Raw genomic sequence first — 23,497 nt, forward strand, 5'->3', positions numbered from 1 at the left:
ACAAGGAAAAGGAGCTACTGGGAACACGGCTGTGCCCTAAAGGGCACATCTGCAGAAACATCCTGCAAAGCACAAAAAGCACTCAGGGGCCCAGTACTACCCTGTCAGGCAGCTCTGTACAACTCAGGCTGGTTACGGATACTTGAGAATGTGCAGTCCCTTCTGCCCCCATCCCTGAGAGCGCAATGCTAGGATTCTGACTGTTGCTAGTGCTTGGCAGGGGCCTTCTGCCTGATGCCCTTCTGCGCCTTTGCTAGGGCACGGCTAATTTGGTTTGTGAGGTGCCTTCTGCCTGCATGCCATAGAGAGCAGTTCCAGGCCCTTGGGTGCTGTGCTCGATTGTGAGATGTGTTGTACAGTACTGCCTGACAGGGCTGTGCTAGCCCCTGACTGCTGTTTGTGCTTTGGAGGACGTTTGTGCAGCTGTGCTCCTTAGGACGCAGCCGGTACCTAGCAGCTCCTTTACCTTGTGAGGTGCCTTTGGTGTGAGGCAGTTGCCCTGCAAGGTAGTTGCCAGGCTGGTGAGGGATCCTTGGGACTGTGCAGTCCCTTCTGCCTCTATCCCTTAGAGCGTAATGCTAGGATGCTGACTGTTGCTAGTGCTTGGCAGGGGCCTTCTGCCTGACGCCCTGCTGCGCCATTGCTAGGGCATGGCTGCTAGTTTGGCTTGTGAGGTGCCTTCTGCCTGCATGCCTTAGAGAGCAGTAGCTAGCACATCACTTGTCCGTGCGCTTTGGAGGTCAGTTTTGTAGCTGTGCCAGTTATGGCTTAGCTAAGTACCTAGCAGCTCCTCGTGGCTGTCAGGTGCCTTTTGCATGAGAGCCTGTGAGGCTACTGTGAGGCTGGTAGACAGGGTTGCATCCACGCGGGCCTTGAAGTTCTCCATAGAAGGAGACTCCACAACCTCTCTGGGCAACCTGTTCCAGTTCTCTGTCACTCTCACAGTGAAGGAATTCTTTCTCATGTTCAGGTGGAACTCCCTGTGCTTCAATTTCTGCCCATTGCCTCTTGTCCTGTCACACGGGACAACTGGAAAGAGTTTGTCCTCGTCCCCTTGACACCCTCCCTTAAGGTACTTGTACACATTGATAAGATCCCCCCTCAGTCTTCTCTTCCCCAGGCTAATGAGATGTATGTGATTGTCCTGAAAACATGCTGTACCCATAGCTATGCTTTCTGCATTGGAACAGAAAGATTTTGAAGTGTGTTATTTCACTGCTTATGCTTCCCAGAAGTACCTGGTACCTCATATAAAGATAAAATAGTTTTAGATATAGAATATTTCATCTGCAGGAAACAAGCTTCACAATTGTACAGGTTTATTCTTGGTTTTGTTTGCTTTTTAATTTCTGTGTTACATGAACTTGCTGTTTCTCTATTATTTAAATATCCAAGTGACAACTTCTCTCTGGAAGAATATATAGTGTTTATTCATTTTCTGATAAATCTAATAGCTTATCTGTACAACTTTGATTAACAGCAGCAATTCCCATTCAAAATCAAAGACACGGTTCAAAGAAGTAATCTGCTTGCTTCTCATGTATCTCTTTTCCTGCCTTCTCTGTCTCTTAGATTGTGTCTGATCCTGCTATTTTGCTGGAACGATATAGGAAACCTTTCTTATTTTAATTGAAGACCTATAGAAATAGACTTTTGATCTATGTGGACAAATTAACCAAGAAGGCAGCTGCACTTCAGAGATGGAACTGCTTTCTCTAGAAAGGAAAATTCCCTATTACTTTCTCTGAGGGAAGTCAGGTTTTTAAAATGTGCTTTTTTCTCGCTGTAAATTGTCTGGAAATGCAAAAAGGTCAATCGGTGAAGAAGCTTCTTTCGCATTTTGCAAAGTATCTTTTTATTTGTTTGTTTTTTAATGTGAGTTTGCTTTCATGGAAGCATAATTCTTTTTTTTTTTTTTCCATTTTGTTTTGAACTTTTCCTCCTTAAGTCTAGGAGTAAAACTAGTATATTCAACCAGAGGCATAGGACAATCCCGCAATGTAAGACTTGCATAAAAATCAAGTTGTATAATTGTTTGTTTACAATAATGGAAACTTTATAACAATTTGTTGGGCCTTTTTTAATATTGAAAAGGTCATATACTACCCATTGCTTTCTCTTTTTTTTTTCTCTCTCTGTAGAGTTTAAATTTTATGTGTTTCACTGAGGACTGAGAGCTTAAAATTGCTTAAATCAATCTGTTTGTACAAATTTAATTTATTCTCAAACTCTTTAGAGGCCTATAATATGGACTTCTTGGAAAGGTTACTGGTGTCATATTTAGACTAGTGGAAAATTAATGTTTGAGACCATTTAATCTTCATTATTTGTAACAAGCTCTTTAAGTGTACAGATAAAATGAAAATGCATGTTTAGTTAGATCTAAGGAGAGAAAGAGCTTAGTTTTCTGACTTCAGGTGCTAAGAAGAAAGTTGAGTTACTATGCAACTTAATCTAAATGATAACCATGCTCCTTTCTTTTTTGCTATGTTCACTTACCTCTTTGAAAGTGTGTGTGTGCATGTAACCCTCATTCATGGCCTGCAATGGATCAGTTACACAAAGCAATTATTGGGGTGCTGGACCTGGTAAGGTTGAGTTAGAGATAGAGGGGAACCTTGTCCCATCACTAGCTGCTGAAAGAAGTATCCACTCTTGTGGGGAATAAGGGTAGAGAGGGGATCCCTAAATGAGTTCATTTTTATCCCCATTGTTTATATTCTTCCTTCTTGTCTCACTGCCTTTACTAAAGCCACTCTACAGAGGATTTATCACAAGATGCCTTAGGAACAAAGTGCATGTCTGAAATAAGAGCCATAAATGTCATTAATCCAAGGTATTTTTTCTCCTTGTTTCTCTGTCCTGTTTGGGTAGAGAGGAGGCACTTCCTAAGGTCAGGTAAGGAGAGCCCCTACAGGTTGTTTTTGGAGATTAAAGCTTTTTAATAGATTGCCTTGTTGCTGAAAGATGAGTAGTAGAATATAGTGTTCCAATCTGCTGGTACCGTAGAACATTTGCCTTTGAAAATTATATGGGGCTTTTGATATGCCAAGCCTGAGGACCAATGGAACACTAGCTAAATCAGCATTCCTTGTGGCCATTCACATTGTGGGCAGTGTGTGCTTATGTGTTGAAAGACTGAATGAAAGACCAAAGCAACAGAGAATTTTTGACATAAATGTGGGAGAAAAATGACTATTTCTCATTTTTTCGGATCTGGGAGAACACTGGATATATTTATTAATGTCATGTAGATCTACATCTGAATTGGTAGAATGGAAAATTGAGAACCGATACTGTTAAAAACATTGGCTAATTATACTGTGAAAGAAACTAGAAGTTTAGCAGGAATCAAAATGATAGGTCACTTATCCAAATAAGTGGATTTTCAATAAATACTAACTAAACTTTTAAAAGGTACATAAAACTTCAGAGTTCAAACACATCTTGTTATGAGGAGAGCTTCTGGTGGGAGTATTCCACATTTGCCTCCAAAGAGTCTCTTGCACCTTTTTCTGAAACACCTGGTGCTGGCAGCAGTTGAGGACAGAATGTCAGACTAAATGGATAGTGAATCTGACTCCCTTTGGCATTTCTGCATTCTGTTCTCAATTTTACATGTTTCTCTCAAATGCATCGTTGCAAGAAATATGCCCTTTATCAGGCAGGGAGAGGAAGGCTTTTATGATTCTTGAATGAATGCTGTCTAGTTTGAGCCCACCCGTTACTGATGAGTCAAATCCCTTGGGCAAGAAGCTGGATACCAGCCATCTAGCTTACAGCTAAGAAGGCTTTGTCAAGCAATGACCTTAAAGTTTAGTAGCTATTTTTGAAAACTTTAATGGCTGGAGAAGGTCTCCCAGCAATCTCTAGGATGCCCTCATGACTGCCTGCCCTCTTCAGAATGAAGCAATCTGCCCTCGACTCGCTGCTCCGAACTGCTTGCATAGTCTTTCAATGGTGAGTGTCTCGTAGCTGGTCATACCTTTCTGAGACCTGTGTTGTTGTGAACGTAATGGTTGTCTGTCAGTCCTAGTCTATGTGAAGTGAGTATTTTTGATGTCCTGTAATTTCAAATCTAAGTTCTCTGTGTTACCCTGCTGCTTTTCATAACCTCCCAAGATAAGAGCTTTAAATGGAGAAGAGGATATTTTAATAAGATGTAACACTGAATGTCTTGCCAAAAGGCACATACGAAGACTATAGTGTGCTTGCATTCCTTCTAGGCTTGGTTTGTGTTGTTTGTGTTAGGGCTGATTTATAATAGTGTCTTGGAACCTATCCTCTTTAAATAAACTTTTCACTGTGCAAACAAGATTTTTATCTTCTGTTAAAGCAAGCGAGTGTTTTCAAATGGAAAAAAAATGAACTACGGAATTCCTACAAAACAAGAACCCAATTAAACCTTTTTCTGTCTGCTAAAAATGACTTGCTGAGTTTTTTTTTTTTTTTAATTCTTTGCATTCTCTGGAAGAGTTAAGAATGTTTGAAGAACAGGAGAGAAATGAGCAAGTTGCCAAGTTCTTCCTTGTAGGTGACACAGATGAAGTTATATTGCCTTTCCCTCTGGTGCTTAATATTGACACTTTTCACCTCTAGATTTAAAGGATTAAAAATCTCTCTTCAGATATCTATGGAAAGTTTCCCGTTCATAGTTTCCTTATAGTTGCTTGCTCATGAGGATTATCTCATATCATTATCTATGGATAAGACTGTATTTAAATAGCTTGAAGAAAAAGTGTTCAGGGAAGGGTTGATTGCTGTTCTTGATCACTGGGGAGATAAAGGATCAAGCATGAGAGGCCTGTGAGCATTGCCCTCTTAGGGCTGCTGGATATACAGCATCAGACTGTCAGAAATTCCCTCCCGTATCCCTGGCTTGCTATCTGGACTTAGATACCAAAATTACCAGTGGGATCTTAGCTGAGCCTGCACAGGATCATGGATAGTCACAAGCTTTAGTTTCCCTTCTTGCCCTACAGATTTTTGGGCTGTCATCCCAGGGTGCTCTCAGCTGTGAAGGTGACTCAGGTGTTTGGTTTTATTTGGGATGAGTGGAATGGGATTTGGTTGCTGCCACTTGGAAGTTCTTCACAGTGAGAGTACCAGCATGGTTCTGGCTTGGAGGGAATCTGGGGTGAGGTTCCCTTGGGACATAGTTTGCAGCTGAGAACCAGGAAAGCACCTAGAGCAGAGTCTGAGAGTAGGAAAAGGAAGAAAACACCATTGTTTTCAGCATAAGGGAGTGAGCTGGTTGTCTTGACTCAGTGACTGTGGCATGACCACCTAGCTTTGCTCCAGACAGACCTTTACTAATTCTGCAAGTTGGTGGACAAAGGGAAGACGTACCTGGCTATTCCAAATAATAATTTTCTTGTCATTGCAAGGTGGGGCAGAGTTGCTGACAGCTGGCTCTAGCAAAAACAATGGGATCCAACAATAATCTCTTCTGTCAGGGTCTATCCCTTAGTGTTTATATCCATGGCATTGACAATGCCATAGCTTTAAGGCAGGTGCAAGGACAAGCAGGCTTACTGGATCAGCAGCACATTGCCACATTCTCTGATGTCCTTTCCATGGCTGGTGGAAAGGAGAAGCCTCGGGGCGGGGGGCGTCTAGAATTGGCTAGATGACCCATACATGTTTTTGACTATGTTCCCTAATCCAAAACCATACAAAACGGGCTTCTAATAGTTATGGATGCTTCTCTTTTATTCTGCTTCATGGAGAGAGATAAAATAGAAAAACATAGTCAGAAGTAGCTGCGATCTTTCCAGCACAGTGATAGCTCTTTTGAGTCATGCAGGCTACTTCTGGAGCAACAGGGCTTTCCCTCTGTCCTTCCTTCATTCCATTCAGGTGACAATGAGATGTGAGTATTTCCTGCTGGCACTCAAATCCTCCTCAACCTTTAGCTGTTGTCCTCTTTGCCACTCCAGCTTTCTTGATTTAATGTGTAAAAGGGCTTTAAGCTCGCAGTTCTGCAGGGGTATCTGGCTGCCGGGATGGATGGCTGGCTTTGAATGCTTCCAACTCTAGGAGAGCTTTATTGATTCTGGTTATTGTGGGATATGGAGCCAGGTCCACTTTGTATCTGCAAAAGGAAAAAAAATTATCAGGTACTCTCAGCTGGACAGCGAGTGCAGCTGTGTACAGGGCAAAGCACTGTGCTGTACCTGCCTAGTGTGCGAGAATCTCACAGCTGAAATATGTTTACATTAAGAGAAAGGGTAGATTCTTGTAAATTTAAAAATAAAAGCTAGAGGAAAGCTTAGTTAGCTCTTCTCTTTCACTAGGCTTTTCTGCAGTGTTCAGCATACAGTAAGAATCCACTATGCTTTCTTCCCTAATGATGACTACCTCCTGGGAATTACACAGACCCTACTTGCACAGGGTATGTGTTCTCTACAAATTCAGTCAGATTGCTCTTCCCCCTCTGTGTGCAGTGTAAATACAGGGCAAAGAGGAGGGAGGATGTGGAGTGTGGACAGCCTTAGGTTTTCCAGGGACACAGATTAGCTTTCACTCCTGGAGCCTCTGGGAAGACAGTCTAGCCTCTTGTTCCTCAAGCTTAGCCTTTATTACCTTTCAGCATTGAAAACTTGAGGCACTAAGCACAAGTCAGCGATGGACACCTGCAGTGGAGCAGAGAAAAAGGGTCAAAGTAATCCAGAGCCTGTCCCGTCACCCTCCACTGTGGTGGCAGGCTTTGACAGCACAACAACTGTTACTTTATCAGCCAGTAGCATTTGATAAGGTTTTCCATGCATTTCTGGGGTGAAGAGAGGACTTTTCATGGCAGCCCCATCTTTTAATCAAGCGTTGAAAATACCTCAAAGGTGCAAGGACACGAACCTCATAGGAGTCACTAGTACAAGAAGCCATCAGCCTGTAGGAAGCTTCCTATTTACAAGCTGATTGTAGCAACCTCAGCAACATTGTGCTTCCATTGCAACTGCCACTGAGCAAGTAAGTCTTGCTGGTAGGCTGCAGAGGAAGGAGATGGCGGGGGTAGTGATGGCGGTTGCCAATGAGTTTGTAATGGCGGGGGGAAAGATGAGTAAGTCTTGCTTGTTTGGACTGGAGGACCATCAAGCAGCTCCAGGCAAGATCAAGACCTGTTGTGTGATAGGCCTTTGCACACACACTCAGGGACACACAATCTGAAAAAAACTAAAGTATATTATAAATAGCTGCCTTTCTGCACAGATGACAGCTGCCGCCGTCCTGTTCCCCAGGCCGTGAAGTTCTGGATATCTTTCAGGACACAGGATATTCTCCAGCATAAGATCTTGCAACTAGTTTTTGGCTACCAAGGGCTCCAGTCCTAAAAGTCTCCTGCCATACAATCCTCTGCTTCACAGGATATGAGTCTGTTTTTCTTGACAGGCCTTTTATAGGGAAGATCTGATTGCCTGCCAAACAGGACAGCTAAATGGAACAGGTCTGTGTGGCCCTTAGCCTGGAAAGGGTCAAAACAGCTTGCGTGTTATGTTTTGAAATGTGTCCATGTTAAAGTTGGAGAAACACAGCAGAAAAATACGATGCAACCTGGCCAAAGGTCTCACAGTTAAAAATTGACTTTTTTTTTTTTTTTTTTTTCCTGAACCAAGCTTTGGCCCTATTAAGGGGAGACTTTGAACTCCAAATCTCCTGATTGACGAAAAGATACTTAATCTTTTAGTGGCAGTCAGTTTCCAGATCCTAGATGCATCTGCACAATCTGGCCACAGCAGGTTGCTCAGCAGGCAGGGACAAGTAAACATCCCTATGACTATCTGTAAGTCAGTAATGGCCTAAGTAGGATCCATGCAGCTGTTTTCTTAATGGTGAAGGAACAGCGAGCAACTCTAGGCACAGGATGTGTTTTGCCTGTGTCTCCACAGTTAACTCTTTTCTACTTTATGTAAGATGCAGAGATTTCTGATTCTCCAGCTATGCATGACATTCAGCTACTTACCTCATCCCCCACACAGTAGCATCCAGCAGTATGCTGCAGAATCTGCTCCAGTGCTGCCAAGAGAGGTGGAACACTGGGGTCAGCCACAGGAAACTCATTTCAAAGCTTTAATGAAACTGCATGTAGAGGCTGGGGGATGCTATAGCTGGGAATCTGAACAAGAATATTTCAACCCTAAGCTAGTAGGCATGAAGAGGAGTGATCTGAGTCAGAACTGAGAAAAGACAGAAATCTTACCACAGAAGAATTATAGGAGTCTTTATGACCCCTGAGCCATCTGGGATCCAGGATGATTTTAGCTGCTTCAGGCAATGCACCTGACGTACTAAGAGCACAGTAAGAAGATATGTAAGAGTGTGAAGGGGAGAAGTACAAAGGTTCTGTCAGTTTGTGTCTGTCCAGATGTAATGATGAGCCTGCCATTCCAGCACGTGGAGGGAAAGGGTTTTGTGAAACTGCACCCTATTTTTCACAAGGAGCTAAAGAAATATTTTGCTACTTGCCACAAGATGTCTTTTGGCTTAAGGCAAAAACATATTAATATAGGAACTTAAGTGCAAAAGGCAGTAGCTTGGAAGCAGCAGGGAGGAAAGGACAGTGTTGTCAGCCCTCACGCTTCAAGGTGAAATGAAGGCCATGATGTTCAGGACAGCTCCAGGCTTTCCCTCTTCCATGCACAGCAGTGGCACTGCATATGGACAAGCTCCCTCCTTGGAGGCACTGCAGAGCTACCAGTCCTAGATGAAATATTCTGGGCAGGAAGAGCTCGTCTTTCCCAGCACGGCAGGACACTAGTATACCAGCCTAGGAAAGCCTGTTGTTCTGGCTGAGGAGAAAGTAGGACTCCAGTGGTACAGCATGCTGCCCCACAGAGTTCTGAAGGGTCAGTCGAAGTGGTGATCATGTCAGATGTGGGACTCACCTTGGAAGCCAAATGTGATGCATTGCTGAGCCCATTCCATTTTTTTCTCCCCCATTCGTTGCAGGATACTCAGGTTCTGCCAAGGTGAGAAATCTCCAGGTTAGAGTGACTGCTGTGAGCTGAAGCTTGCCAATGTCTCCCCAAGAGAGGGAGAGGGAAGACTAGGAGGTGCTCAGCTTGAGCTCAGCCTGCTGGGTCAGCCCTGATCTCATCCTCACTGAAGGAACCATTTACCTGGCTATATCTCTCTCCTGGGACTGTTAGAGAATCACAGGGGGTCAGGGTTCAAAGGGACCTCTGGAGATCATTTGGTCCAATCCAGCTGCTCAGAGCAGAGTCAGCTGGAGCAGGTGGCCCAAGATCATGCCCAGTTAGGTTTTAAATATCTCCAAGGACAGAGACTTCACAGCCTCTCTGCACAACCTGTTTCTGTCCTTCTGTTACAGCATCTTCCTGGATATCTCCCTGCCAGTGCCCTAGGGGTTGGCCTGTCTTCTCCCTGAAACATCTTAAAACTTGCAGTGAAACCTTATGGGCTAAGCTAAAGAATTCTGGCATCCTACAGAATTTTCTTTGTAGGAAATATGTACTGTTTCCACTGGCATATTAGATGAAGCATAGATTTCATCTGCTAACATAGTCTAAGGGCTGCTGCTCTATTAGCTAGTCCTGGTTTTCTTATTTGCATGGATATGATAAGGCAGTACCTGGAGTGGCTGAATGCCAGAGACAATGTGATCTGAGATCATCCTGACTTGGGCTCTCTTCTTTGGATCTTGGGGTAGGAGCCTGGGGTTAGGCCGGGTTTCTTCTAGGTAATGAATTATAGCGATCTGTAATGAGCAAAGACATAAGGGGATGGTATTGGAGAGTGGAATAAAAATATAGGGCCTAAATATCTAGGAGACAAGAGTTCCTAGTTGATCCAACAGAAAATAACGGCTTTTGAATAGAATCTGTTACCAATACAAGCCACAAAATATCCTCTTTGATAACTGCTTGAGACCTTGTGGTTTAGCCCAGCTGTGATTTAAGACAAACCATGCGACAGCCATCTAAGACAGACTACAAACTGCTCAGTAAAAGGTGGGATTTTGAACCAAGGCCAAGCTGAGCCTGAATACATGACAGCAGTTTCCCAGCAGCAGCTACATGCTATTTCTGACCTCTGGTAAGACTGACTTCTTCATCACAAATGCCATCTGTTCTCTAATGTACAAACCTGGTATTCTGGGGGAAGAGATGGAGCAAAGTCCTCCCTTCCAGTCTGGGCAGTAGGCTGGAATGAATGGTTAAGATGTGTCTGGTAACTCACCGACTGAGAAAGGGTGATGCCATCAATTTTCAAGGCTGGGACTTGCTGCATTGGATTCAGTGCCTTGAACTCAGCAGAAAACTGAGGAAACAAACCTGAGATTACTGCAACCAGAAATTCTTCCTCTTCCTTGTTTTCTTCCCCTAGAATCCAGTTACCAACTTTTTTTTTTTTTTTTTTTTTTTTTTTTTTTTTTAACCTAGCTTTTCCCTCTACCTCCATACCATTTCCAGTAAGTTATGTTGTATTATTAGCCGACAGGAGGCTCCCACTAGGGCTCAGGGTTCTGTCTATCAAAGGACAGACTGCCTCACCTTTTGATAAACTGGTAATACAAAGTTCAAGATGGGTGGTACCAAGGCAGCATCACTGTTACTATTCTATTTTCCCAGCACTGTCTTAGCCCATAATGGCACACCAAGTTGGGTGGTACTACTTAGCCGACAACTCTCAGCTATGGCCCCCATGGAAAAGTTCTCAGGAGGGATCTTTTTTGCCAGTCCTCTGCTTCCTTTGGCAGTTCCATTCCAGGTGCAGCTCCAGGCTCTCTCTACTAACCCTAACCATTACCCTACACGTGAGCAGAGTCTTATCCTATGATGCCCACCCATGGCTCCCACAAAAAGGTTCTCAGGGGGAACATTTTGCAGTCCCTGCCATGTCATTTAGCTTCTTTCTGACCTCCTGTTCACCCCCCACCCCCAACACATACACCTTCTGGTGCTGAGTGAGGCACAGTTTGTGTTTAAAACGCACTGCATTTTAAATGCACTGCAGTCTCTGAACTCTGCATGCCAGATTATACATCATAGAATCAGTAAGGTTGGAAGGGACCTCTGGAGATCCTCTAGTCCAAACTCCCTACTCAAGCAGAGTCACCTACAGCACGTTACAAAGGCTTGCATCCAGGCGGGCTTTGAGTATCTCCAGAGAAGGAGACTCCACAACCTCTCTGGGCAACATCTTTCAGTGCTCTGTCACTCTCACAGTGAAGAAATTTCTCCTCACATTCAGCCGGAACTTCCTGTGGTTCAGTTTGTGCTCATTGCCTCTTGTCCTGTCACTTGGCACCACTGAAAAGAGTTCAGCCCCATCCCCTTGACACCCTCCCTTCAGGTACTTATACACATTGATAACATCCCCCCTCAGTCTTCTCTTCTCCAGGCTAAACAGACCCAGCTCTTGCAGCCTTTCCTATCGGAGAGATGCTCCATTCCCCTAATTATCTTTGTAGCCTTACGCTGGACTCTCTCCAGTAGCTCCATGTCTCTCTTATCCTCCGGAGCCCTGAACTGGACGCAGTACTTGAGATGAGGCCTCCCCAGGACTGAGTAGAGGGGCAGGATCACCTCCCTCGACCTGCTGGCAACACTTTTCCTAATGCACCCCAGGATACCATTGGCCTTCCTGGCCACAAGGGCACATTGCTGGCTCATAGTCAACTTGTCATCCACCAGCACTCCCAGGTCCTTCTCTGCAAAGCTGCTTTCCAGCAGGTCAGCCCCCAGCTTGTACTGGTGCCTAGGATTATTTTTTGTTAGGTGCAGGACTCTGCACTTGCCCTTGTTGAACCTCAGGAGGTTCCTCTCTGCCCAACTCTCCAGCCTGTCCACGTCTCTCTGAATGGCAGCAGAGCCCTCTGGACTATCAGCCACTCCTCCCAGCTTGGTATCATCAGCAAACTTGCTGAGGAGGCACTCTGTCCCCTCATCCAGATGTGCTCAGTTACATCATGATAAGCAGGGGCAAAAGATCAGCAATATCATGAAATTCAGTCATAGACATTTAAGAGAGGAGAAAACCTTTAGTCTCACAGTCATCTTTCTCTGCCTTGCAGGCCATGGAAGACTGACTGAAAGCAAGAATTAATTACAGAGAAGCCTTCAGGAATAGTGACTTTCCTTTGAACTTTCTAGTGCTAATCTCAGTTCTCCTAATGATCCCAAGTTCGTGTTCCCCCAGGAAGACCAGTGGTAGCTGTATCCTTACCTGCTGCCCCCCGTCCTTCAGGAGGTTCACTGGCACCTGGTCATAGACAATCCCTTTCAAAGCCAGTGCTAGGGAGAACACAATGTACAGCTTCAGACAGTCACACTGAGTCCAAGAAGTTCAATTTTTTAGGAAACGAGCTCAGGGAAATGTTACCTCTCCATTTGTAAAAGCGTGTTTTTAAAACCAAAAAAGACTTTGTCTCTCAAGAGAGGGGGTCTGTGTCCTCTGAGAGGACAGTGCTCTGGCAAACCATGGACCAAGGCACCAAGCATCAGCCCTGGGAAAAACTGTTCAAAACAAGCTGGGTAACCCTCTGCAGTGCAGCTCCTCCTGATGGGCTCTGTGCTCATCCGCAAAACATTTCCTGAGACTTCTCAGCTCATGTAGTGACCATGCCCAGTCCGGCTTAGCTTTCAAGACTAGGGGACACCACAGTTTGAGGAAGTATCTGTACAAGAACAGAGTGTAGGGCTTCACTGAAGACTAGAGGAAACAGCCATCTGCATTGTGTTAGATTTGCAAAAGGAGAAATTCTAACTAGTTGCAGAGACAATCTGCAAAAAAATGTCAAGGGGAGGGAAAAATCTTCCAAAGGTTTTCCTGTGAGGTTTGTCCACAGAAAAGGATTCAGCTGTTCTTCTGCTGTCTGTTTTGGATAATTGGGGAGACGTTTGCCCCAACCAAGCAGCCCTCTTCCCCCCAGCAGGTTCCCATTTCCCACTGCCACTTGAATTTCAAACAGCTACAGGAATTATCCTCAGATTCCCTGCTAAACTCTTCTCTCTCTTCCTCTCCCTTCCCTCAGCTCCAGGTGAGCTGTGGTATTTATTCCCTTTCTCCCCACTCCAGAGGGGCTGGAGGTAATGCAGAGGCACTGTTCTAGGTTCATGTTTGCTGATTTCTCTTTCAATAAGTTACTGATTAATTGGGTTAGTGAAGGAGAGGACACTGCAATACAGGCAAGACAGCAAAACAGGTATCAAAATTGGATCTTACCAATTCTCACTCTCCAAGAGCAGGAACTTTGAAAATAGCTATAAAGTATCGGCTGAGAAGAAAAAGACAGAACAGGTCATTTTGTCATGGCAACACTAGAATATTTTAAGGAGAGCACAGCATGAACAGAAGGCATTTCAGGAACTATATGATACATGAGATGAAGTTTTTCGGGGAGAGCTCCCCTTTATAAAGTGACTGTTTCTGGTTTGAGCTTACAGCTAATGTCACTATTTTTCATGCAAGCCCTCTGAATGTTTCATTGCATCTGATGTTTTCAGCAGTATGCAAGCTGTGTTCAAATAACCCCCAACAAAGCTCCCCTCTTCGTCACTATCAGATATTACCATCTTCTACCCTCTCACAGATTTTAAAGCAAATTCCCTGCTAAGTGTGCCTAGCAGCTGCAGAGAGGATTTGAGTGGCATGAAATGGCTTTTCCAGTCTGGCAAGGCCAGACCAGGCCTTCTTCCAAATGAGAAGAGCCACTGCTCTTCCAGGTGAGTGCCAAGTGTTTAGGGAACTCACCTCTACCTGAACTCCAGCATGAGACAGCTTCCTCAGCTGCATTCAAGGTCTCACCTTTTCAGACGCCATGGTCAATGTATGCAATCCCCTGCAGAGGATGAGAACAACTGCTCCTTTCCTTTTCAACTCAGATGGGGTGGGGGAAGGCTTTTCTCCTAAAGCCAATGAGAAATGGACCATGCCCCCAAATCTCTGTCCAGGACAGAACAAGTGGAGCCAGACACATGCAACTGAGTGGCTATAATTTGCTGCATCCTCATCTGTTGAAGCCCCAACTCTGGTATCAAAGCAATTACCAGCTTTGAAGGTATAATCATATTTAGGAATCATTTATTTCTCTAGCTTTTTGTCCAGTGTCGGGGCCCTGTGTCGGGGCCCTGGCTATTTTACAGGAGTATGAAGAGCTGAAATAAGCAACAGGCTGTTCAAGGTTACCGAAGAAGAAGTCCTTGAAGGCAAGAAGAGTGAGAAACCAAGATAAGCAGAAGTATGTGCACCTGGGAAGAGAGTCAACACAGCAGCCTATTCGAAACTGAGCAGATGCGCGTGGACAGTGCTAGACAACCAATAGAAATGCTTTGCGAGGCGCGTGGACGCATGAGCTTGCTGGAAAGGTTATATAAGTTAGATAGGCAGAATAATAAAGTGGATTGAACTTGCATCACATTGATGTGTGTGTGTTCCTTCCCGGGCTTGCCAAGAATGGGCTGCGGCATCTGGTGACCCCGACGTGATCCTCAGAGACCAACTGGGGTAGGAGTGGAGCCGTAAGCGGGCAAGGATCCTGCATAGCCAGTGACTGTAGCTGGGCGCCCGAAGAAAGGCGGATTGTGGCCACGACTGACCAGTGAGTCAGGGAAGCAGGATGGGGTTCGCTGCATCAGCGATAGAGCAAGCAGCAATAGAGAGCCTGTTGAAATTGGCTCGGAAAACAGACACACAGATAACGAAGTCGGACTTAACTGATTTATTTCTGTGGTGTCGAAGAAAAGGGCTTATAGTAGAAGCCCCGCAAGTATACAAACTGGAAGCATGGGAACGAGTCGGAAAGGAACTGTGGGAGAGCGTGCAAGCGTGATCTAAGGAGGCGCGGTTGTTAGCAAAGATTTACCGACCGGTTCGACTGATGCTGGAACAGCTGCATGGGGAGGCGGCTGTTGCTGCTGCCATTTGCAGCGCCGTACAAAGTACTAGCGAGGAGCAGGAGGGCTCGGGAGACTTAGAATGGACAGCTGTGAGTGGCTCGGGACCTCAGTTTGAGGAGGTGCCTGACGATGATGATTGCAAGTGTTCCCTGCGTGCCTGTCCCTTGTCCATAGCCGAAAAGGAGGCTTGGGGGGAGACAGACAATGATCTGCCACCCTGGGAAGGGGAGGAGCATCCGGCGTCTACCGCTCCCCCAGCGAATATGGACATTGATCCAGTAAAAGTCCCATTGCCGGATGATGAGTCAGGGGACCAAGAGCAGCTGAGAGAGATTCGTCAAGAGCTCCGCGGCCAAGCCGACAGGATGACTGCCTTGTTGGACCAGATGAAGCATCTCGATCGGGGATCGAGACGAAGGGACATACAAGCAGCGTATAAGGCTGCCCATAATTCAGTCGTAAAGGGGGTAGAGAACATTGAACGACAGATTGACAAATTTGAGTCGGGTCGGGCGGTCGGCTGTGGGGCGGGCCGCGGGACAAAAGGGGTAAATCCGGACGGGGTGAATCGGCAGAAACGTTGGTTGCAGAGAATGGTAGAGGAGGGAGAAATGACACTGGATGAGGCACAGAATTATTTGCAATCTAAGTTCGGGGCGGATGGGCGGATGGGTGTTTCAGCAGGCAGGAAAGAGAAGAAATGCTTGAGATACAGCGGCAGCTTGGAGGCACGGGGGAGGAAGCCGGAGAAGGCGAAGGGGTGTCGTCATGGTTGCAATCGGTGGTGCGTGGCAAGGAGAGGGAACTGTTCGGCTCTGCAGGAAAGGAAGGCAAAGATGAGGGCGCGGCGCCACCTCATGACCCGAATTTTAACCCCGCCACACGTTACAGGGGCCTTATAGAGAATGCTAAGTTGGAGGGAGAGTTTCTGTTTACTCCTATGGCCATGCCAGTTATATAAAGAGCGGACGGACCAACATGGGAACCAATAGATAAATAACAATAATAATAATAATAATAATAAATATATATAAAAATATATTTATAATTACAATATTATAATTGTGATTATAAATATATTTATAATTTATAATAATAATATATAAATAAATAGAAAAATAAATAAAAGGGATAGAGGAAAAGATAGCCGGCACTGCGGCTTATCGGTACCAAGAAAATTTGCCAGTGAGTATAGTCGTTTATAACAAGCATAGGGAGGTCGCAGCCGTTATAGCGCAGGTGAATGATCAGGGTCACTTACAGATTCTAGAATGGGTATTTTTAGCAAGCCATCTGAGAAACACCATTACACAAAGGTTTGAAGCTATAGGAACTATCTTGCTTAAGGCCAGGAAGCGTCTTCGCACCATAGCAGGCAGGGAACCGGATAGGATTGTGTTGCTAGTGAAGTCCTTAGAACTAATGGAAGAATGGTGTCAAGAAAGTGTAGTGTTTGCACTATCAACAGTAGGAATACCTGTGGATAATCATTATCCAAAACATCCACTGTTTAACACAGCCCTGGTAATGGAGGAAAGAACCCTGATTAGTCAGGAACCTTTGAAAGGAGCAGTGACCGTCTTTACAGACGCTAGTAGCAAAACAGGGAAATATGGATATGCGATAAGGAAGAAGGAACAGTGGGAAACCCAGGTAAGACAGGAACACGCCTCAGCACAGTTATTAGAATTAAAAGCGGTGATCTGGGCATTTGTGGAATTTGATGAGCAGGAAATTAACATCATAGCAGACTCACTGTATGTCGTGGGAGATGTCACGTGCATTTCGCGGTCCATTATTGGCCAAATAACAAATAAGGCCCTGCAAGTTTTATCCAACTGTGGAACCTAGTGCAGCAGCATAGACACCGATTCTGGTGCACGCACATTCAAAGGCACAACACATTACCAGGACCAATAACAGAGGGCAATGCTATTATTGATGGGGCCGTATCAGTGGCTTGTGAGTCGAACCCCTTTTTGGAAAAAAGGGCTGCAGAATCGCACAATTTTTTTCATCAGTCTGCACGCGCACTACAAAGAGAGTTCAAGTCACCCCGGTCTACAGTGAGGGCTATCATTGCCGCTTGTCCCGATTGTGCAAAATTAGTACCCCTTCAGGCGGAGGGAGTTGTTAATCTGCGAGGTCTTCAACCCAGACAGGTTTGGCAGACAGACGTAACTGAATTTTCGCCTTTTGGGCGATGGAATTTTTTGCATGTCACAGTAGACACGTGCTCTAAGGCCATTTGGGCAACCCCGGCCACTTCAACCAGTGCTAAGGCCGCGATTCATCATTGGGCGCAGGCCATTGCTGTATTAGGACGACCAAATACGATAAAAACGGATAATGCACCTGGATACAAAAGTGTAGTGTGCCAAAGGTTTTTCCGACGGTGGGATATAACCCACATCACCGGGATACCGCACAATTCAGGCAGACAAGCAATAATCGAACGACATCATCAGGACTTAAAACGCCTTTTGGCTGTTTTGAAAAAAGAGGGGGAGCTCAGCCCCTATGATGTAACCTGTAAAACATGTTATGTTCTAAACTGGCTGAACCCCCGTACAGATGACAAAATATCCATTTTTGCACATTTTTCCGAAAATACCGCTGATTTTTCGGGAAAACAGGTTCCGGTGGAGGTTTTCAATCCGCAGAACCAACAATGGGAAGGTCCCAGGGAATTAGTAACCTGGCGAAGGGGATATGCTTGTGTCATTGCAGGGGATAGAACTACGTGGATACCAGCCAAGTGGGTGCGGCCGTGGCTGACAAAGGAGAAAGCCGAAACAACAAAGGCATTACAGGGTGCTGAAGCAAACCCAGAAGTGTTGCCTACAGAAACATCAAGGCGCAGTGGGCTTGGTGGTTGGGACTAACTGGTGTGGTTCATGTATGGACAAAGGATGAACTTAACATGACTTCCGACATTCTAGATCAATTATCTCAAGACGTAGCCAGCGTAAATCATGCAGTATTGCAAAATAGAGCAGCTATAGATTTTTTATTATTAGCACGTGGGCATGGGTGTGAAGAGTTTGAGGGAATGTGTTGTATGAATTTGTCTGATGATTCAGAATCGATTCATAAGAGAATAAAGGATCTAAAGGATGGGATGAGTAAACTGAAGGAGGAGACTTGGGGCTTGGAAAGTTGGTTAAAATCGCTAGGCTTAAGCTCTTGGCTTGTTTCTCTTGTTCATCAATTTATTACTGTGGGGTTAGTTGTGCTACTATCACTCGTATGTCTACCTTGTATATTGCAGTGTCTGCAGCAGTCCATGCAGAGGATAGCTGACTCTGTTTTTGAAAAAAGAGGTGGAGGTGTCGGGGCCCTGGCTATTTTACAGGAGTATGAAGAGCTGAAATAAGCAACAGGCTGTTCAAGGTTACCGAAGAAGAAGTCCTTGAAGGCAAGAAGAGTGAGAAACCAAGATAAGCAGAAGTATGTGCACCTGGGAAGAGAGTCAACACAGCAGCCTATTCGAAACTGAGCAGATGCGCGTGGACAGTGCTAGACAACCAATAGAAATGCTTTGCGAGGCGCGTGGACGCATGAGCTTGCTGGAAAGGTTATATAAGTTAGATAGGCAGAATAATAAAGTGGATTGAACTTGCATCACATTGATGTGTGTGTGTTCCTTCCCGGGCTTGCCAAGAATGGGCTGCGGCAGTCCAGAATGAATAAAATTAGATATCTAGAAAGACTGCCAGGCTCTCAGCAGTTGCCAAGGCAGAAATACAGCCCTGGGGAACAGTACAAGGAAACCAAACACATGCGCAGAATTCCGATTTTACTAGGGAGGGACTGCCAGCTCCCTGAACTCGGGCTGCCTTTGCAGGGAGGACTCTCTGGGGCCTGTAGCCCTCCTCTCATCAGGACGAGCAGGTGAGAAGGCTGGCTACCACACATGCCCGGAAGAGGCTGTTATTCTGCGTCCAGCCCAGGTTTGAGCAAAATACTGGGCTCAGTCTTTTCTTTCCACACTTCAAACAGAGTACTCATGTATTTCTAAACAAGCTAATAATCATGTCTTTCCTCCTTTCTGTGGATCCCAAAACACAGAGGGAGCACTCTGTGTGTCCACCCTCCCAAAATGCAGAGAAATTATACCAGAGATTGACAGCAGGGCAGAGAAAGGCAGAGATTTGCTCATCAACACACAATCCATCAAAAGAAAACTAGACACACGCTAAGGACTTCTTTGCTCTAGTCCTTTTTGTAAATATAGATGTCTCTCTAACAGTTTGGATTAATTCAGGTAACTTGAAATGAGGTATGCATTTGATTGAATTACTCTAGTTAAAGTGTACCAGAGAAATGGTTTATAAGTCAGAGGGGAAGTGATGCAGTACTGGCAGTTCTTTTGAAGACAAAATGATTTTCTTAAATTCTCTGCTTCTGGAATCAGGGCATTAGAAATCTCAGCTATACTTTTTAAAAATAAATGGCTAACCGGCCAGTTGCAGGGAAGAAAAAAGAAAACATGACTTCTAAGATACCAAACACCAAACCAGAAACAAACAGCATTTGTACATATTATTTTTAACTGTCTTTTCTGGAGAACTTGCTGATGATTTTTGGTTCTAAAATTCATCTCCTTCACCATATGTGCTCTGGACTCTGGACTCTCACTGGCAGAGACATTTCTCCTGATCCTCTCCACAGCTTTTTGTTTTTTTCACAGCTTGCACTATTATTTCTAACTAGACAGTGTTAAGCTATTTCCTTCACGCTATAATTTCAAGGCCTCTGGAGATTTTACTAAAAAGAATATGGAAAACAACCCTTCCTTCAGCTTTGTCTCCAGAGCCTACGACCTAGAACAATCTCTTAAATTCATTCTGTTTTGCTTCCAGCAGTAGGGAAACGTCAGTTAAGTAAAGCTGTAGAGACAGTGTGAGTGTTTTACTCCTCAGTGCTTTCTTTGTCCAGGTCTCAGAATGATACTATTCCTCACCTTCCCAGAGGAAGAACTGAGCATGGGCCAAGGGTGGTAGTGAACTACCTCGATTTACAACCCTGTGTGGTACAATCAGATATATCAGTTGGAGCTGGGAGGCTAGCAGGAGGACAAAGTTTGATTGATGTCTGCTGAGATTTCTATTTGGTTCTGTTTTCATTTCCAGCATCAGTAGTGCAGCAAAGGCATGAAGGTGAGAAGGGTTCGGCCTTAAATACCAATTCTGATTTAAAAAAATGAAAGAATTTCTTATCCCCAATGATCCAGCCCTCTTTCCTTTGAAAATGTTGCCAAAGAAGCCTCCTATCACACAATGACTAACCCAGGAAGAGCTAGCAACTCATCAGCTTCTGGGGTGGCAAGGCAGATAACTCATTTGCGTTGAGGCCTGTGATAATCCATCACTGACATAAACACTATCAATAGCCAATGCTGCTTTCTCGAGAGGAGAAAATGATGCCAAGCTTGTGAGAGAACAGGGCTAAAGGAAAAATGGTAGGGGGGTTTGCCTAGAGTGCCTTGGCTTTACAACTTTTTACACTCCTAAATGCCTAAAGGTATTTTGTTAAGTCTGGGCCCAGGTCAATTCAGCTGTAAGCGCAGGGCATAACAGCAGGATAAGGTTCTTTCCATAGAGTCACTACATAGCATCCTGAGCCTCTTGCCAAGAGGTTCTGACTCTCATCTTTGGGGATGCCCCCAGTACTCGGGAACAGTACGGAAGTTGGCGCAGACAGCAGAGGAAAGACGTTCATCTTGACTTCTGCATTCAAGCCGAGTTTTGTCACTGATGCACAGTGCTGTGACCCTGGCCATACTTCATAAGGAGCTGATAAGACTCAATTCCTTAAAGCTTGAAGAAATTCATCTGTGAGAGACAATCAGCATAAAGCACAATAGAGCATTCCTGAGGATCCTTCCCCCTGGAAATACATTTTACTGTTCAAGAAGCTGGTAGACACCCCAAACTTAGCATAGTGAGCTCTGAGGTTTCCAAGCCTGTCCATTATGTCCAATATGTTTTGCTCCAGGTATCATCTCTTTCTAGGCAGTTGTCAGGACATACTAGAAAAGACATGATCTTTTCACCTTTTTGCTGAGTCCCCATCATGCCAATGTGTAACAAAACGCCAAAATAGTCTGATTTATGTTGTTATACATGCTGTTTAACAGGGAGTCAAATTCCTTACTTGCCCTTGAGATAAGGCTACCAGACCAGGGTCTGATAGTAGAAATCCTTGTAAGTGATTGTTTGTATTGTGCAGCTGTCCTTTTATTAAACAGTACTTATTTCTTTCCTGAACCTTCAGAGACATCTGAAAATAATTTAGGTCCCGATTCCAGTAATCTGCCAAGATAGACAAGAAGGCTAAAATGAATTTCTGTGTGAATAAATGAGTCCATGTGGGCTGACAAAGTAACACAAACCAGAGAAGAAATGTCAACCTCTGTTTTGCCCACAGTTTCAACCAGAAAGAACTGTGTGTAAGAAGTATTTGTCTGCTCTTTCTCCTTTTATCAGCAGGCCTAACAGTACTTCTCCCTACAGTACTTCTCCCTACAGACCTGGCTCCACCATTATTCCCAAAACTTTACTACTGCAGTTCCACTTCTGCCACTCCTGAATTAACCCAAGTATCTCCAAACCGGAACTGAATACCTTTGAAGTAAGAATATGAAAACAACAAACTGCAAGCCGTAAATACCTTTGCCGCTGCGTAACTCATCTTCCTTTCAGGGCTGCAGTTTACTTCCTGCATGTGCACCACAAGACCTCCTGGGCTTGTCCTCTTTGGTTTATTCTCGCAGAGAGTTGTCGGGGCCCTGTGTCGGGGCCCTGGCTATTTTACAGGAGTATGAAGAGCTGAAATAAGCAACAGGCTGTTCAAGGTCACCGAAGAAGAAGTCCTTGAAGGCAAGAAGAGTGAGAAACCAAGATAAGCAGAAGTATGTGCACCTGGGAAGAGAGTCAACACAGCAGCCTATTCGAAACTGAGCAGATGCGCGTGGACAGTGCTAGACAACCAATAGAAATGCTTTGCGAGGCGCGTGGACGCATGAGCTTGCTGGAAAGGTTATATAAGCTAGATAGGCAGAATAATAAAGCGGATTGAACTTGCATCACATTGATGTGTGTGTGTTCCTTCCCGGGCTTGCCAATAATGGGCTGTGGCAGAGAGTTATGGGAATGGTAGTTTTAGCTGCTTTCTCAAGTCTTACTAGCTTTGGAGCCACGTCCTTATTTGACTGGTGAGTTTTCTTATTATATTTAGAATTTGAATTTAACAAATTTGCCCTGAAATATCTATTTCCACTTGAAGAATGCAGCAGTTGTGTGATGGACCAGAAAGTGAAGATGGATTAAATGACAGCCAGTTTGCCAGCACTACCTCCCACGGCAGAATACAAAAGGGAGGGCTATAAATACAACCAAACACACTTCTGCCAAAAGCAGGTACAGCTTACAGTTTCATCCGCAGAGCAGGGTAGTGAGAATGGCATGTTTAGGCACTTTTGTCACAAAGACCCTAGTTGCTATTGCTTGCAGAGCTGTAGGAAAGGCTGGCATCCCACTATACCTGCTTGCTTCTCAGAAGCATACACAATATAGTTTAGCATGATGAATTAACTCCTTGGCCTCACTCTGCAGTGCGCATGGTTTTAAAGCCGTGTGGGTCCCAGGGCCTAGGCAGGGTGAAGCAGTCTGTGGGCCAGACATGAGGTACGCTGTGCTGCATGGCATCCCTGTGCAGGTGCACATCCAGGTGTGCAGGGGGCGCAGGCAGGTGCAGGCTGAGAGCAGGCAGTCCCTGCACAGCCAGGGCTGCCTAGGGACCCCCAGCCAGCAGTGGGCCAGGGTTGCAGCTTCTGTGCAACCAGCTGCCAGGGCACTCTTCCAAGGCCCGTGGAGGCCCGTGGAGGTGCAAGGCCGAGGAGGAACGAGAGCTGCCGCCGGCTAGCACGCCCGTCCAGACTGGGACTGTGTTTTGCGCGGAGAACTACATCTCCCAGAGTGCATTGCGAACATCCCAGCGCCCTCTCCTGCCGCGCACCCGCTCCCGCACTTCGTTTCCCACAATGCACCAGGACGCCTACTCCGTTTCCCTTGATGCTGTGCACCGGGGAGCACGGTGGCCGCCTCCTCTTACCGGGCTGCGGATGCCGCTGACGGCGAGGAGCTGCCAGGCCGAGTCGGGCCCGCCCGGCGTGCCGTTCTGGCAGCGGGGGTCCCGCTGGCTGCCGGGAGGGCCGACCCTGCCCTGTCCTCCCGCCGCCGCCGCTTTGGCCCGCTGTGTGGCGGCCCCTGCGTGGGCTGACGCCGCGCTGGGCCTTGTCACCCTGCTCAGTTTCGCTTCCCGCTTCTACTGTCTGCCAGAGCCGCCACACGTTTGGTACAGGGCCTCAGGGCCGTGGCAACGGGGCGCGGCCGACGTGGAGGGGGCGCGGCCTGGCACGAGGCGAGGCGGGGTCGGCGCGGCGACTGGCCCTGGCAACCCGGGCGGGAGTTGACCTGTCCGCCGTCCGCGCGTCCCTGGCGAGGGACATGCGCAGCGCGGGGAGCTGCGCTGCTCAGCGCCTTTTCGTCACTCTGCGGGGTAGGGGGGGAGGACTTACTTACTGCTGGTCGATATCCGAAAGAGAAAAAGTTTTCATCTGTATGCCAGATCAG

At 45.8% G+C, this 23,497-nt stretch overlaps 2 protein-coding genes across 11 annotated transcripts in view; one reads left to right on the forward strand and one right to left on the reverse strand.

The window, feature by feature from the left end:
• Positions 1–5,685: 5,685 nt before the first annotated feature.
• Positions 5,686–23,253, reverse strand: LOC134141657 (maleylacetoacetate isomerase-like). 5 transcript variants are annotated; one of them, XM_062578006.1, is made up of 10 exons: positions 22,977–23,253; positions 21,534–21,735; positions 13,186–13,237; positions 12,187–12,254; positions 10,198–10,278; positions 9,590–9,715; positions 8,883–8,958; positions 7,961–8,013; positions 6,586–6,635; positions 5,686–6,094 (listed from the first exon to the last, which is right to left on the reverse strand). In XM_062578006.1, the coding sequence occupies exons 2-10, from the start codon at positions 21,585–21,587 to the stop codon at positions 5,968–5,970; spliced, it is 687 nt and encodes a 228-aa protein (XP_062433990.1). In that variant the 5' UTR covers positions 21,588–21,735; positions 22,977–23,253; the 3' UTR covers positions 5,686–5,967. The 5 variants fall into 5 exon arrangements, with proteins under 5 accessions (XP_062433990.1, XP_062433991.1, XP_062433989.1 ...); XM_062578007.1 differs by lacking the exon at positions 22,977–23,253 and adding an exon at positions 13,714–13,801 and having other exon boundaries at positions 21,534–21,939; XM_062578005.1 differs by lacking the exon at positions 22,977–23,253 and having other exon boundaries at positions 21,534–21,938.
• Positions 22,952–23,497, forward strand: part of LOC134141656 (protein O-mannosyl-transferase 2-like) — a 38,160-nt gene continuing 37,614 nt past the window's right edge. For all 6 annotated transcript variants that reach the window (XR_009958687.1, XR_009958686.1, XM_062578001.1 and 3 more), the window contains exon 1: positions 22,952–23,219. Coding sequence is in view for 4 of the 6 variants with exons in the window: in XM_062578001.1 (XP_062433985.1) it covers positions 22,987–23,219 (233 nt within the window). In the remaining 2 variants the exon portion in view is untranslated. The remainder of the gene's footprint in view (positions 23,220–23,497) is intronic.

This window comes from Rhea pennata, chromosome 5 (genome assembly GCF_028389875.1).
Source record: "Rhea pennata isolate bPtePen1 chromosome 5, bPtePen1.pri, whole genome shotgun sequence".
Classification (NCBI taxonomy): Eukaryota; Metazoa; Chordata; class Aves; order Rheiformes; family Rheidae; genus Rhea; species Rhea pennata.